The sequence below is a fragment of the Moschus berezovskii genome, chromosome 3 (assembly GCF_049115385.1).
Source record: "Moschus berezovskii isolate FMDL1 chromosome 3, NW_MosBer_1.0, whole genome shotgun sequence".
Taxonomy (NCBI): domain Eukaryota; kingdom Metazoa; phylum Chordata; class Mammalia; order Artiodactyla; family Moschidae; genus Moschus; species Moschus berezovskii.
In genome coordinates this window covers 103,303,950-103,320,588 of record NC_142462.1, presented here as the reverse complement: position 1 = coordinate 103,320,588, position 16,639 = coordinate 103,303,950, and the positions used below count along the sequence as shown (strand labels likewise).

Here is a 16,639-nt window from a genome sequence, read left to right as displayed (position 1 = left end):
TTTTTTAATTGAAGGCTAGATAATTGCTTTACAGAATTTTGTTATCTGCTGTATTTTTAAAGAGCAGCGGCTAACACAGGATTTGTGTGGGGTTAGCAGCAAGAATGGCACCCCACTCCAGTACTCTTGCCTAGAAAATCCCATGGATGGAGCAGCCTGGTAGGCTGCAGTCCGTGGGGTCGCTAAGGGTCGGACACGACTAAGCGACTTCACTTTCACTTTTCACTTTCACACATTGGAGAAGGAAATGGCAACCCACTCCAGTGTTCTTGCCTGGAGAATCCCAGGGACGGGGGAGCCTGGTGGGGCTTCCATCTATGGGGTCACACAGAGTCGGACACGACTGAAGTGACTTAGCAGCAGCAGCAGCAGCAGCAGCAAGAAACGTCAGGTGGGGAGAAAATCGATCCCTGGTTGGCCCGGACCCTCAGGACCAAACAAAGACGCAGCCTCTAAACCCAGGAGCCTCCGGGAGCCTCAGGCTACACTGAGCGATCCTGTTGCAAGCTGGCGGGGACTCGGGCGGTCGCGGCTCAGGGACACATGCTCCATCCTCCCACCACCAGGGGGCGACGAGGAGTCGCGGGCTACGGCCTGCGGGGCCGGCGCAGACTGGGATTCTGACATCTGCAGGTTTTGGTTTGTGCGCCCACGGAAGCCACGGTCCCTCCCTTCTACATTTACCCTCATCTCCTGTTTTATAGAGGAGCCTGAGACCAAGAGTCCCCCTTGTCCAGCAGATCACGGTCCCTGTTCCCGTTCCCACCCTCCCTGACATCTCTGCCGCGTGCAGCCCCACAGACTCCCTTTTTCCACGTTCCTCTTCTTCTCCGACTCCGTCTGTGGCAGCTCCTCTTCTGACTTCTGCTCCTAAATCGAAGGAGGTTGTCCGCCAGGTTTCTAACTTGCTGCTCCTTTCTCATCTCCGCACGATGCGGACAGGCGGTCGGTCCCAAAACGTGTGCGCTTGAGCTGAAGTTGAGTCTGTCTAAACCTACACACCTGGCCAACAACTCTCTCCTGAGCCCTGGTCCCCAAATCCTGAGTGCCGGCAGGGCATCTCCCTGAGTTTCCCGTGCCACCTCAGGGCCTTTAGGGAGAAAGTCTGATTCACCTAGTTCAGATTTTACAGTTAGGTGGGAGGCAGAAGGTGGGAAGGAGGCGGAAGCGGTAGAGAGCACAGCCAGGGTGGGGCGGCAAGGGAAGAATTAGCATGGAAATAGAGTCCACAGAACGAGGAGGAGTAAAACAGATGTAGAAGTACAGGTAGAGCTAGGGGAGCCAGGAGGGACTGTGTCAAAGAAGTCCAGACGGAAGAGCCTTGAGAAGGGCGAGGGCAGAAACAGGGCATTCAGTTCAGTACAGTTCAGTAGCTCAGTGGTGTCCGACTCCTTGCGACCCCATGGACTGCAGCACGCCAGGCCTCCCTGTCCACCACCAACTCCCGGAGTTTACTCAAACTCATGTCCATCAAGTCAGTGATGCCACCTAAACATCTCATCCTCTGTTGCCCCTTCTCCTGCCTTCAATCTTACCCAGCGTCAGGGTCTTTTCAAATGAGTCAGTTCTTCACATCAGGTGGCCAAAGTATTGGAGTTTCAGCTTCAGCATCAGTCCTTCCAATGAACACCCAGGACTGATCTCCTTTAGGATGGACTGGTTGGATCTCTTTGCAGTCCAAGGGACTCTCCAGTGTCTTCTCCAACACCACAGTTCAAAAGCAACAATTCTTTGGCGCTCAGCTTTCTTTATAGTCCAATTCACATCCATACATGACCACTGGAAAAACCATAGCCTTGACTAGATGGACCTTTGTTGGCAAAGTAATGTCTCTGCTTTTTAATATGCTGTCGAGGTTGGTCATAACTTTCCTTCCAAGGAGCAAGTGTCTTAATTTCATGACTGCAGTCACCATCTGCAGTGATTTTGGAGCCCCCCAAAATAAAGTTAGTCACTCTTTCCCCATCTATTTGCCATGAAGTGATGGGACCAGATGCCATGATCTTAGTTTTCTAATGTTGAGTTTTAAGCCAACTTTTTCACTCTCCTCTTTCATCAAGAGGCTCTTTAGCTCTTCTTCACTTTCTGCCATAAGGGTGGTATCATCTGCATATCTGAGGTTATTGATATTTCTCCCAGCGATCTTGATTCCAGCTTGTGCTTCATCAAGTCCAGCATTTCTCATGATGTACTGTGCATATCTTAGTGGTATAGAAAATGATGGTATGGTTTGCAGTCCTTGGAATTTTAGAATTAATGGAACAATGACATTTATCAAGCAATTTCACTGGAGCAGTGGAGGCAGGAGTCTGACTGTAATAGGTTGAGAAGAGGACATTCCACGAAACAACTGGGTCTAGATGCTTGGTCCTTGGAAGAAAAACTATGACAAACCTAGACAGCATATTAAAAAGAGACGTCACAAAGAGTCAGACACAACTGAATGACTTCACTTTTTCATTTTACCGACAAAGGTCCATATAATCAAAGCTATGATTTTTTCATAGTTGAAGGAGATCAAACCAGTCAATCCTAAAGGAAATCAGTCCTGAATATTCATTGGAAGGACTGATGCTGAAACTGAAACTCCAATACTTTGGCCACCTCATGCAAAGAACTGACTCATTGGAAAAGACCCTGATGTTGGGTAAGATTGAGGGTGGAAGGAGAAGGGGACAACAGAGGATGAGATGGTTGGATGGCATTACAGACTCAATGGTCATGAGTTTGAACAAGCTTCAGGAGTTGGTGCTGGACAGGGAAGCCTGGAGTGCTGTAGTTCATGGGGTCGCAAAAAGTCTGATACAACTGAGTGACTGAATTGAACTGACTCAGACCAAAAATGTCAACATCAAAGAGTTCCCTGGGTGGCCCTGTGATTAGGATTCTAGGCTTTCATTGCCACTACCTGGGGTTCAGTCTCAGGTTGGGGAATCAGATCCTGAAAGCCAGCGGCACAGTCCCCCACCTCCCCAAAAAGTAAGTATCATAAATGTTTCCCTGCCGGAAAAGGAGGAAACTGTTTCAGATTAACAGAGACCACAGAGACATGATAGCTGATCAAAAACATCCAACTAACTGGGATAATTTGGCAAAATCCCTGGTGGTTCAGTGGTAAAGAATCTGCCTGGCAGTGCAAGAGATGTTGGTTTGATCCCTGGGTCAGGAAGATCCCTGGAAAAGGAAATGGTAACCCACTCCAGTATTCTTGCCTGGGAAATTCCATGGACAGAGGGGCCTGGCAGACTACAGTCCGTGGTGTCACAAAAGAGTCAGACAGGACTTAGCAAGTAAGCAACAACAACTGGGATAGTTTAAAAAAGCAATACAGATTAATATTGTTGTCAATTTCTTGACCATAAAAATCCTACTGTTGTTATAAATGAGAAAGTCCTGTTCTCAGGAGCTAAGTATTTAGGAATGAAGATTAATGATGTACGCAGCTGTGAAATAGTTCAGGAAAGAAAAATGTGTGTATATATATATATATGTATGTATGTGTGTATATATATACCCTTTTACATATTTTAACATTTTGCTACATTTGCTCTCCATGTATGTAAGCTCTACATAGATGGATATATGCTACATATACATTATATGTATAGTATGCATATTAAAAAATAATGCATTTATGGTTGCACTGGGTCTTCAGTGCTTCATGCTGGCTTTCGCTAGCTGTGGTGAGTGGGGGGCTACTCTTTGTTGCCATGCACAGGCTTCTCACTGTGATGACTGCTCTTATTTCAGAGCAGCACTCAAGGGTGCATGACTTAGTTGCCCCGCTGCATGTAGGATCTTCCTGGACCAGGGATCAAACCCATATTCCCTGCATTTGTGGGCGGATTCTTCACCTCTGGACCTCCAGGGAAGCCCTGTATATATTTTATACAGAGATTCACAATTTAATAGCTGCCACTTAGTCTGATTATCACTCATTGGAAAAGACCCTAATGCTGGGAAGGATTCGGAGCAGGAGGAGAAGGAGATGACAGAGGATGAGATGGCTGGATGGCATCACTGACTCGAAGGACATGGGTTTGGGTGAACTCCGGGAGTTGGTGATGGACAGGGAGGCCTGGCGTGCTGCGATTCATGGGGTCACAGAGTTGGACACGACTGAGCGACTGAACTGACTCTGATTATCAGTATATAATATATACAGATGTGTATGTATACATACTTACTCTGATTATATATATGTAAGAAATATATGCAGATATACAAATGTTTACATATATATTTGTATTGTGTGTAGGTGTGCAAATGTGACAAAATGCACTTGGAATGAGTTTGCCTCCCAGATATGATGTCTGGAGGCATCGTGTCTTTCTCAGTTGAACTGGTGCTACCAGCATCTGGTAGGTGGAGACCCGGGATGATGCTGAATATCCCAGAGTGCACAGGACAGGCTCTCATGACAACCATTTATTCAGCCCCATACGTGAATACAGCCAGGTTGAGACCTGTGACTTAGGTAAAAGGCCTAGGTGTCATTGCACTTTCTCTCTTTTGGTAAGCTTGAAATTAAAAAAAAAAACAAACTCTTATTGTCCTTTTTGTACTGTGCGCAGTGCTTAGTTGCTCAGTCTTGTCTGACTCTTTGTGACCCCACGGACTGTAGCCCACCGGGCTCCTCTGTTCATGGGGATTCTCCAGGCAAGAATACTGGAGTTGGGTTGCCATGTCCTCCTCCAGGGGATCTTCCCCAACCCAAGGATCGAACCCAGGTCTCCTGCTTTGCAGGATTATTTACTGTCTGAGCCACCAGGGATTTTTTAATTGTCATCAATTTTGCAAGGGATACTTCCTTTCTAAAAAATGTCCTCTCTCAGGAATTACTTTTTGCTCTCACTGTTGGGGGCCCTCGCGGCCAAAATAAATATATATATATCTTCTCTCTGCATGCATTGCCACATCTTCCTTCCCCTTCCATGGACATTTGCATGTCCTTGTAGTTTCTGGCCATGGGCCCTGCCTCCTCCCTTGCACTGGAACAGTGCTTCCTTCACAAAAGGCTCCAGCAGCCTCACAGCAAGGCGGCTTGCCTCCCACAGCCCACATGTGGCCTGTGTGTCGACCTTCCCGTCACGGCTCCTTTCACAGGCTCCCCTCTGAATTCTCATCCATAGGAAGCATCAGGATCCTGGCTGAGTTGGGTTTAGGAGAAATAAAAACCGCAGGGTTTGAGGACCTATTTTATCATCAGAGACCCCCCAGGTGTCCTATAAAGGCTAGTCTCACCCTCTTCTTAGTCACCTGCATAAACCGGACGATGAATGTGCTTTATCCAAGTGGAAATAGAAATGCAGCTGCCACCACAACGAAACCTGGGCTTCAGCCCCCTTCACCAGGCTGGGAGCACCTGAAGGGTAGGGACCCTGTCTTACCTTCCTAGTATTAAGTATAGAAGATACTCAAGAAATTGTCAAAATGAGATAATTTTATTGAAGAAAATTTTAGATAGTGTTTTTCACCAAAAAAAAATTTTGTTTGGAGTAAAATGTACCACAACTTTTATATGGCTTGTGTGTGATAGTTCAAGTCATACACCCACTATATTACCACCACAGCTATTCAATTCAAAACTCCTAAGGGCTTCTCAGAACCCCAGCACTGCAATGAGCACAATACTAAATAGCCACTCTGCTAAAACCTGGGTGGAGACTCTGAGTACACAGCGCCCCAGCCAATCAGGTCAGTACTTTTTCTGTTCAAATGCTTCCAGTCCTTTCTGCGTGCTCATCATTTAACCATCTCCAAAGAGGAAGGCATCGCCACCTCCAGATGATCCACTCAGTCCACAGAAGTCTGCTGACTGGCATGTCTGTCTTTCCTTCAGCAACGTTCTCCTGCTGTGGAGAAGACCAGAAGGCAGCAAGGCAGTTGCCACCTCCCTAATATTCTGATAAACACAATGGCTAAGACACGAGCTCCTGAAACCCAGAAAGGCAGAGTAGGGCCTCAGACATCCTACAAGGTCAGAGATCCATCAGGTCTCTCAGCATCTGGTGAGGGAGAAAGAATTAGAGCGGGGCTTCTCCAAGGGCCCTGCAGCAGCGCAACCTGGGAATTTAGTGGAAACGCAAATTCTTGAACCCCACCCTTCCTGCTGGGTAGGGCCCAGCAACCTGTGCTTTGGGGAGTCTTCTGGTGACCATGGTGCATGCCCAGGTTTGAGAAGGACTGGACGAGAGCTGGTGTGTCCACAGAAACCGCTCGGATCCAGCGCCGCAGTGTCAGCAGAGTGGGAAGGTCGCCCCGTTTCTCAGGAACAGACAGGGTCCTTTCAGGTTAAGAGGAGCACCATCCTTCACCTGACCTGAGTCAGGGTTCCCCTGAGAGCCAGCCACGAGCTGACACGAAGTCCACACAGACGATACAGCCAGACAAGTGTCACCCCTAGCTCGCGGGTTCCAAGCCTCCCTTCTCTGGTACAAAGATTCACATACTTGCCTTTTTTCTCTGATATTTATAAAATCTCTGATAGTTATGGGATTCAAAGATGGTGCTTATACTTAAAGTTGCCTTTCCTTCCAAGTTACACATTTGGGGCTTTTAGGTCTTTGGGGGCCAAGCAGAACCAATTGTGGTTTTCTCTCTTAAGTGTCTTCACACAGGCCGGGGAGATCCCAGGGTATCAGTAGAAGGCAAAAGGCACATTTCAAGCAGTGACTTCAGGAGACTGGGTCAGCCAAGCTTAAAAGAAAGGGCTGCAGAAGGCGGGAAGATGTAAACGTGGAGAAAAGGAGGATGAAGAGTTCAGTGAAAGAGAAAGGAGAGAGGGATGAGGGCTGATTTACCTCCTTCTCCCTGTAAATTCCATGGACAGAGGAGCTGGTGGGCTACAGTCTGTCGGGTCAAAGCATCGGAAATGACTTAGCGACTAAGCACGAGCACCCTGCACCTGGACCACTGACCCTGTCTTCCTTTGAGCCACTGTTCCTGTGCCCACAAGGTCAGAGCAGGGCTGACCACCCTGGTCTCCATCGGTGTCTGTAGCTAATTCAAGTCAGACAAGAGTCAGGCTGCTGAAGAGAAAATGGCAGTAACAAAATATTTATTACTTTTCCAGAAAAAGATGAGGAAAAACTGGTTAAAAGAGGGACCCATGAGCTAACGCAATGCTTTCTGTCATGTCTACTCTAAAAAACAAAACCCCTGTGGGCAAAAGAAAACTCGTGAAAACTAGAACTGCCCTTGGACAGCGAGGTTCAATTCTAACCCAGATTTATAGTAACTTTCAAAAGTTCTATCACTTCCACCACACTGCGTGGGAGTTACCGCACACTTTCTCCGCGCCCCCCGCCTTAACTTCTGAAAAACCAAACTGGCTCACTCACTCATATCTGGGTTTAGCTGAGGAAGTAAAATGCGTTTATCATTATCTACCACAGAGAAGCACACTCAGTCTGCATCTCAGATTGTCTTCGGTAGAGTCCCTGTTGCTTGCAGCGGTGGCACGACCCTGCCTCCCCGGGTTCCGCTCTGCGGGAGAGCGGGGCTGGGGAGCGCTCTTCTTTACGTCTTGCCCGGCCCCTTCTTCGCCTTGGCCGCGCCGGGCCAGCGGAAGCCGCGCAGCTGCAGGCAGTCGGCCACGTTGTGCGCGATGTAGTAGAGGTTCAGCATGGCCGCGGGGCTGAGGATGTCCACTTCTGGCTTCTTCTGCTTCTTCCCACGCGGCTTGCCCCGGCTCTTCTTCTTCCCTTTAGCTGGCTTTCAAAGACAAGTATATACATGGGGCAAAAGTTAGTTCTTATAACCTTGAAACTATGTTGAAAATGTATTGAAATATGTTGCAAATATACAATTTCCAACATTTCCCACCGAATTTATGGGGAAAAAAAAGTTCCTAAAGGGAAAAAAACCTGTGACAACAAAAAACGTTTGTATAAAATGGTAAGAGAAATCATACGCACTCCGATGCAGCGACTCCCTATCAAGCACCGTCCCCAGAGACCCAACGTGATTTATGCGCCTAGAGACCGGAAGAGCAAGGCGGAGAAACTGAGGCAAAAGACCTACACATTGCAGGCTGTGTCATTCCACGAGAGGGTGAAGGACAGGGAGGTAAACCGGGGGGTGGGCGCGGGGGAAGGAGAAGGACGAGGGGAATGCGTGTACGGGGAGGGGAAGGCTGGCATAAAGGAGAATTCTGTGTTCCAGGCTTTCCCAGCTCTCATGCGCCTCCCCCGAGATGCCCTCCCAAGCAGAGAAGCGGCGTTCTCTTCTTTACTTTCTTACAAAACAAACAAACAAAAAAACTCCAAAAAACTAAAATAAAATAAAAGCCCAAACCTATGGCAATTAGTGGAGAAGGCAATGGCACCCCACTCCAGTACTCTTGCCTGGAAAATCCCATGGATGGAGGAGCCTGGAAGGCTACAGTCCATGGGGTCGCTAAGACTCGGACAGACTGAGCAACTTCACTTTCACTTTTCACTTGTATGCATTGGAGAAGGAAATGGCACCCACTCCAGTGTTCTTGCCTGGAGAATCCCAGGGACAGCGGGGCCTGATGGGCTGACGTCTATGGGGTCGTACAGAGTCGAACATGACTGAATCGACTTAGCAGCAGCAGCCGCATGGCAATTAGTATGTGGGCCTTGTTTGCAGTTTGATTAGAACAAGCCACAAAAAGGCATTTTTTAAAAAAGCAATTGAGAAAATTTGACAATATCAAGTAATTATTAATTCAATTAGGTCTGAGAGTGGCTTTGGGTCATGGAAGAAAATGTTCACGTTTCAGAGATGCATACTAAAATCTGTAGTAATGAAAATAAAAGGAAGCCTGAGATTTTCTTTAAAATACTGCACCTTGCCCACCCCCACCCAACCAATAAAACATAGATAAAGCCAAGGTGGCAAAATGCTTACAATTTCTGAATCTGAGATACGATTATACAGGGATTCATTTTACTATTCTCTTTTTGTTCATGTTTCAGAATCTTCCTAATAACGATTAAATTAAAATGTATTGCCTAATTAGGATCAAATACATATTTTGACATTTGTTATGTGATAGTCTCTACATCAGTAAGCAGTCATGAGGATTAAGGGAGACAGGAATCTCAGGCACATAGCAAGTGTCTGACACTAAGCACTCAATTAAGGATGTTGCCAACACTTTTATCATTGCTAATCCTCATGAGTTTCAAGGGAGGGAGGTATATTCCCATCTTAAAAATGGAAGCAGAGGCTCGGCAAGGTCACAGTGCAAACCGGCATTCATCAGGCTCGGGAGCGATGCTCTTGCCACAATCAGGCTGCCTGGTTAAGGCCCTGTGGGCAAAGGAATGGATACCATCCTAACCTGGGAACAAATGATCCCCGAAGTTTTGCTACAGCCACACGAGGCTGCGAGGAATTCTCTATTCCTACGACCCACCCATACAGAAAATAACAGATGGGCGTATACTACAAAAAAGGTGTCTCTTCTAGGCAAGGGAAAGGAGGAGTGTGTAAGTTATCAAGGATGCCTGCAAGGGCTAAATGTTTGTATAAAATAGACGTCCTGTTCATAGCACCTCACTTTAAAAACGTCCTCAGTTAAACAAAGAGAAACATAGTCAATGTGTTAAAAATACGTTTTTGTTAAGTGAAATAGAGGATGTTCCTAGATATGAAACCCAGGAATGAAGATGAGACATTATGTTGCAACACAGTGGCCTGGCTTCTGTGAGGAAATCCAAATGAAGAGAAACAGTATGGAGCCCCATATGATAACTGCATCTCCCGATAAAGCATCCTTGTGGGGTATCGGATGTGCACTGCCATAAGCGCTTAAGGATTCTGAGTCTTGGCTTCCTTTTTGATTTTATACTCTTTTGCATGTCAAACACACTTGACTTACCTGGAATAACTGCCAAAAAAAAAAAATGTGTGTTTCAATCTCTAAAATGGTTTGAGAACTAAGATTCACACAAAAGTTTGACATTTTTATTCAAGGTTCTCATCTTTTTGTAGAAATTGGCAAACTGATTCTAAAATTCATATGGAAATTCAAAGGATAGAAGACAGAGGTTTGATATTTTTATTCAAAGTTCTCATCTCTTTGTGGAAGATTCTAAAGTTCATAGGGAAATACTAAGGGCTTTAAAAAAGAACAAAGTTGAAGGACTGCTGCTGCTGCTAAGTTGCTTCAGTCATGTCCGACTCTGTGCGACCCCATAGATGGCAGCCCATGAGGCTCCCGTGTCCCTGGGATTCTCCAGGCAGGAACACTGGAGTGGGTTGCCATTTCCTTCTCCAATGCATGAAAGTGAAAAGTGAAAGTTAAGTTGCTCAGTTGTGTCCGACTCTTCGCAACCCCAGGGACTGCAGCCTACCAGGCTCCTCTATCCATGGGATTTTCCAGGCAAGATTACTGGAGTGGGTTGCCATTGCCTTCTTTGGTTGAAGGATTAATACTACCTTATTTCTAGAATTATAAAGCTATAGTATTCAGATGGTATTGGTAGTAAAATAGACAAACAGATTAATAAAGTGCAAAATAGACCCACACATATATTTAGATAATAGATTCAACTGACTTTCAACAGAAGTGCCAAAGCAGTTCCGTAGAACAAGGATAGGATAATCACTTCCATAAATGCTGCTGGAACAATGAATATCTATGTGCAAAAAATGAACTGAAGTTCAATCCATATATGTTCCATATGCAAAAATTAACTCAGAATGGCTCACAGACTTAAATGACTCAAAATTATAAAACTTACAGAAGAAAATACAGAGAAAAGTCTTTGTGACCTCGGATTAGGCAAAAATTTCCTAGATATGATATTCAATTTGATTTCTATAAAAAAATATGGGTAAATTCACCATCAAAATGAAAACTTATGCTTTTCAAAAGATACTGAAAGGAGAATGAAACGCAAAGCCACAGAGTAGGAGGATATATCTGCAAATCATGCGTCTTGAATGTGGTGATGGCTTAATGTCTGTACACCTATGCCAAACTTATCAAACTGTACATTTTATACATGTACAATCTATTGTGTATCAACTCTAGCTCAATAAATCTGATAGAAAATTACTATAAAGGAATGAAAATTTTCAGTTCTGAGCTGGTTGGGTTGGTTGACTACAACCCCATGGCTCTTGGCTATTTCTGGTCTCAGAACACAGAGTTCTGGACTTACAACTCTCTGAAATACTTAATGAAGACCATTTTAGCTTCAACCACACTTGCCTTCCTTCGAGTACCCAAATGTGCCAAGCTCTTCCCTGCTCCCTCCTCTTCCTGCAGATCTCCTCAGCGGGCCTAATTTGTTTCTTATCTTTGTGCTAGCCTCTGCTCAAACACTACCTCTTCAGAAAAACCTCCCAGACACCATGCCTGTATTCTTTCTACTGCTAGGGTGACCATATAATTCAATGCCCAAACCAACCCACTTCAACAAACATTAACTGGGACTGTCCCAGGCAAAGAGGGAGGAAGTACAGGTGACCGCCCAATGACCCTCCCAGCACTGTCACTGCCTATCTCCTTGCCCCAAGCACTCTTTCAGTTCAGTTCAGTTCAGTCGCTCAGCCGTGTCCAACTCTTTGCGACCCCATGTACCGCAGCAGGCCAGGCCTCCCTGCCCATCACCAATTCCCGGAGTTCACCCAAACTCATGTCCATCGAGTCAGTGATGCCATCCAGCCATCTCATTCTCTGTCGTCCCCGTCTCCTCCTGCCCTCAATCTTTCCCAGCATCAGGGTCTTTTCCAATGAGTCAACTCTTAGCATGAGGTGGCCAAAGTATTGGAGTTTCAGCTTCAGCAACAGTCCTTCCAATGAACACCCAGGACTGATCTCCTTTAGGATGGACTGGTTGGATCCCCTTGCAGTCCAAGGGACTCTCCAGAGTCTTCTCCAACACCACAATTCAAAAGCATCAATTCTTCGGCAATCAGCTTTCTTCACCGTCCAACTCTCACATCCATACATGACCACTGGAAAAAACAGCCTTGGACCTTGGCTGGCAAAGTAATGTTTCTGCTTTTTAATAGGCTATCTAGGTTGGTCATAACTTTCCTTCCAAGGAGTAAGCGTCTTTTAATTTCATGGCTGCAATCAGCATCCACAGTGATTTTGGAGCCCCAAAAAATAAAGTCAGTCACTATTTCCACTGTTTCCCCAATTATTTCCCATGAAGTGATGGGACCAGATGCCATGATCTTTGTTTTCTGAATGTTGAGCTTTAAGCCAACCTTTTCACTCTCCTCTTTCACTTTCATCAAGAGGCTTTTGAATTCCTCTTCACTTTCTGCCATAAGGGTGGTGTCATCTACATATCTGAGGTTATTGATATTTCTCCCGGCAATCTTGATTCCAGCTTGTGCTTCTTCCAGCCCAGCGTTCCTCATGATGTACTCTGCAGAAAAGTTAAATAAGCAGGGTGATAATATACAGCCTTAATGTACTCCTTTTCCTATTTGGAACCAGTCTGTTGTTCTATGTCCAGTTCTAACTGTTGCTTCCTGACCTGCATACAGGTTTCTCAGGAGGCAGACCAGGTGGTCTGGTATGCCCATCTCTTTCAGAATTTTCCACAGTTTATGGTGATCCATACAGTCAAAGGCTTTGGCATAGTCAATAAAGCAGAAGTAGATGTTTTTCTGGAACTCTCTTGCTTTTTCGATCATCCAGCAGATGTTGGCAATTTGATCTCTGGTGCCTCTGCCTTTTCTAAAACCAGCTTAAACATCTAGAAGTTCACAGTTCATGTATTGCTGAAGCCTGGCTTGGAGAATTTTGAGCATGACTTTACTAGCGCGTGAGATGAGTGCGATTGTGCGGTAGTTTGAGCATTCTTTGGCATTGCCTTTCTTTGGGATTGGAATGAAGACTGACCTTTTCCAGTTCTGTGGCCACTGCTGAGTTTTCCAAATTTGCTGGCATATTGAGTGCAGCACTTTCACAGCATCCTCTTTCAGGATTTGAAATAGCTCAACTGGAATTCCATCACCTCCACTAGCTTTGTTTGTAGTGATGCTTTCTAAGGCCCACTTGACTTCACATTCCAAGATGTCTGGCTCTAGGTGAGTGATCACACCATCACGTGTATCTGGGTCGTGAAGATCTTTTTTGTACAATTCTTTTGTGTATTCTTGTCATCTCTTCTTAATATCTTCTGCTTCTGTTAGGTCCATGCCATTTCTGTCCTTTATTGAGCCCATCTTTGCATGAAATGTTCCCTTGGTATCTCTAATTTTCTTGAAGAGATCTCTAGTCTTTCCCATTCTGTTGTTTTCCTCTATTTCTTTGCATTGATCGCTGAGGAAGGCTTTCTTATCTCTCCTTGCTATTCTTTGGAACTCTACATTCAGATGCTTATATCTTTCCTTTTCTCCTTTGCTTTTCACTTCTCTTCTTTTCACAGCTATTTGTAAGACCTCCTCAGACAGCCATTTTGCTTTTTTGCATTTCTTTTCCATGGGGATGGTCTTGATCCCTGTTCTCCTGTGCAATGTCACGAACCTCCATTCATAGTTCATCAGGCACTCTTTCAGATCTAGTCCCTTAAATCTATTTCTCACTTCCACTGTATAATCATAAGGAATTTGAAAAGTAAAGCACTCTTTACTATTTAATAATACTTTTTGTTTATGTATTTATTGTATGTTTCCCTACCCAGAGGTTTTATCTATGAGTTTGCTTAATTCCCCAGGACCTAGAACAATGTCTGGAACATTGCAGGGATGATTAAAATATGCTGAGTGAATAAAATGCAACTCAGATGCAAGGCAAACAGCTGAGAAAAGAAGAGAAGGAAAGGCAAAGGAGAAAGGGATCAATACAGCCAACTGAACGCAGAGTTCCAGAGAACAGCAAGAAGAGGTAAGAAAGTTGTCTTAAATGAACAATGCGAATACACAGAGGAAAACAACAGAATGGGAAAGACTAGAGAGCTCTTCAAGAAAACTGAAGATACCAAGGGAGTGTTTCGTACAAGGATGGCACAATAAAGGTCAGAAATGGCAAGGACCTAACAGAAGCAGAAGAGATTAAGTAGAGGTGGCAAGAATCCAGAAGAGTGATTCAAGAACGTCTTAATGACCTGGATATACATAATGGTGTGGTCATTCACCTAGAGCCAGACATCCTGGAGTGTGAAGTCAAGTGGGCCTTAGGAAGCATGAGTGTGAATAAAGATAGTGGAAGTGATGGAATTCCAGCTGAGTTATTTCAAATCCTACAAGAGGATGCTGTTGAAGTGCTGCAATCAATATGCCAACAAATTTGGAAGACTCACCAATGGCCACAGGACTGGAAAAGGTCAATTTTCATTCTAATCCTAAAGAAGGGGCAATGCCAAAAAATGTTCAAACTACTGTACAATTGCACTCATTTCACATTCCAGCAAGGTAATGCTCAAAATCTTTCAAGCTAGGCTTCAACAGTAAATGAATCAAGAACTTCCAGTTGTACAAGCTGGATTTAGAAAAGGCAGAGGTACCACAGATCAAATAGCCAACAACTGCTGGATCATAGAAAAAACAGCGGAATTCCAGAAAAACATCTGCTTCATTGACTATGCTAAAGCCTTTGACTGTGTGGATCACAAGAAACTGTGGAAAGTTCTTAAAGAGATGGGAATACCAGATCACCTTACCTGCCTCCTGAGAAATCTGTATGCAGGTCCAGAAGCAACAATTAGAACCTTACATGGAACAAAAGTGGCTCCAAATAGGGAAAGGAGTACATCAAGGCTGTATATTGTCACGGGACTTACCTTACATGCAGAGAACATAATGTGAAATGCCAGGCTGTAGAATCACAAGCTGGAATCAAGACTGCCAGGAGAAATATCAACAACCTCAGATATGCAGATATTACCACCGTAATGGCAGAAAGTGAAGAGGAACTAAAGAGCCTCTTAATGAGGATGAAAGAGAAGAGTGAAAAATCTGGCTTAAAATTCAACATTCAAAAAACTAAGATCATGGCATCTGGTCCCATCACTTCATAGCAAATAGATGGGAGAAAAGTGGAAACAGTGGCAGATTTTATTTTCTCCAAAATCACTGTGGATGGTGACTACAGGCACGAAATTAAAAGACGCCTGCTCCTAGGAAGAAAAGCTATGACAAACCTAGACGGCATATTAAAAAGCAGTCACTTTTTAACTTGGTCAACAAAGGTCTGTATAGTCAAAGCTATGGTTTTTCCAGTATTCACGTAGGGATAAAGAAGGCTGAGGGCTGAAGAATTGACGCTTTTGAACTGTGGTGCTGGAGAAGACTTTTGAGAGTCCCTTGGACAGCAAGGAGATCAAGCCAGTAAATCCTAAAGGAAATCAACCCCCAATATTCATTGGAAGGTACTGATGCTGAAGTGAAGCTCCAATACTTTGACCATCTGATGTGAAGAGCCCACAATCTGGAAAAGACCTTGATGCTTGGAAAGACTGGGGTCAGGAGAAGAAAGGGGCGACAGAGGATGAGATGGCTGGATGGCATTATGGACTCAACGGACATGAGTTTGAGCTAACTCCAGGAGATAGCAAAAGAGAGGGAAGTCTGGTGTGCTGCAGTCCTTGGGGGTCGCAAAGTCAGACACGACTAAGGGACTGAACAATTACAACAGTCCACAGAGAAGAATCCCACCTGGGACCCTGGGCGGGGACAGCAGAAGCCAGGTGCCTGACTAGTCGCTTTTGGTATGTACTGGCGCCCTCGGCATTTTCTGGGTGTGAAAGTTGCTCCACAGAACCAAAGGACTTCAACCAACCAACTCACAAAAAGAGGGCCTGATTCTGTGGTTACGGTCCCCTTCGGCAGGCGCAGACCACCAAGAAAACCCCTCTACCCGCTTTACCCAGAGCGCTCAGATCACTGGGCTGCACACCGCCACCCCACGACCCTTGAAGATGAAGGCGCCAATCTCTTGGCGCGGGCAACAAAACTTAGTAAAGCGTGCCTCTACAAGACAAACGGTACTAAACCAATTTAACAAGTGCCTCGGAACCTCTTAGACTTAAGTAGCGTGTATTACCATGGTAATGCGTTCTCAGTTGAGCAGCTGAGTGTGGCAAGGGTTCCCAATCCTGAAAGAAAGAGAGAGACCCGAGTTCTTCTCATCGCCTGGCGGCGGAGCCCCAGCGCCCATTCCTGCCGCTCACCGGGCTGCCGCCTCTGGACTCGCCAGCGAACCGCCGCCGGTCCCGGGACCTCGTCGCGCTTTTCTGGGACCGGCTCCTGCGGCGCGGCGCTGCGCGAGGAGGCCGAGGCGCTCAGGGGAGCCCGGCGGGCAAGGGGGCCGTCAGCCACCGAGCGGCCGCCACGCCGGACTGGGCACCCGCCGCACGGATGTTCCGGGATGCGCGTCTGCGGCAAGTGCGCCTCGCGGGCGCTGGAGAGCTGCGCGCACAAACGTCGGGAGGCGCGCGCCGCGGGGCGGGGCCGCGCACTGTTTACCTGTTGCCTGGACACCCGGGCCTGGCCCCCGGCCATTGGCAGAGTCCGACCCGCCCACCCCGTCCGCAGAGCCCTCGCCCGCCTTCCTCACAGACGCCGCCAGCCCTGCCGGATGCGCCGCGTTGGCCGGGACACTGTCCCTCGCGCGACTCTGGCTAAGGTTGCGCGCGCGTGGAACCCAGGCTCGGCGCAGCGGCGTCTGGCTCCGGGCCACACCCGGCCGGACGGGGCG

General features: G+C 46.3%; 1 protein-coding gene across 3 annotated transcripts; it reads right to left on the bottom strand.

Moving 5' to 3' along the window:
- Positions 1-7,043: 7,043 nt before the first annotated feature.
- Positions 7,044-16,447, bottom strand: LOC148778388 (uncharacterized). 3 transcript variants are annotated; one of them, XM_088834662.1, is made up of 3 exons: positions 16,113-16,447; positions 15,986-16,037; positions 7,044-7,716 (listed from the first exon to the last, which is right to left on the bottom strand). In XM_088834662.1, exons 1-3 carry the CDS (start codon positions 16,441-16,443, stop codon positions 7,623-7,625), a joined length of 477 nt encoding a protein of 158 aa, XP_088690788.1. In that variant the 5' UTR covers positions 16,444-16,447; the 3' UTR covers positions 7,044-7,622. The 3 variants fall into 3 exon arrangements, with proteins under 3 accessions (XP_088690788.1, XP_088690787.1, XP_088690789.1); XM_088834661.1 differs by having other exon boundaries at positions 15,986-16,447; XM_088834663.1 differs by lacking the exon at positions 15,986-16,037 and having other exon boundaries at positions 7,586-7,716.
- Between the last annotated feature and the right edge of the window lie 192 nt (positions 16,448-16,639).

Coding starts and splice junctions, on each gene's coding strand:
- LOC148778388 (XM_088834661.1), bottom strand. CDS start 16,443: ATGGCCGGGGGCCAGGCCCGGGTGTCCAGGCAACAGGTAAACAGTGCG. Junction 7,717..15,985: donor ACTGAGAACGCATTACCATG/GTAATACACGCT, acceptor TGTCTTTGAAAG/CCAGCTAAAGGGAAGAAGAA.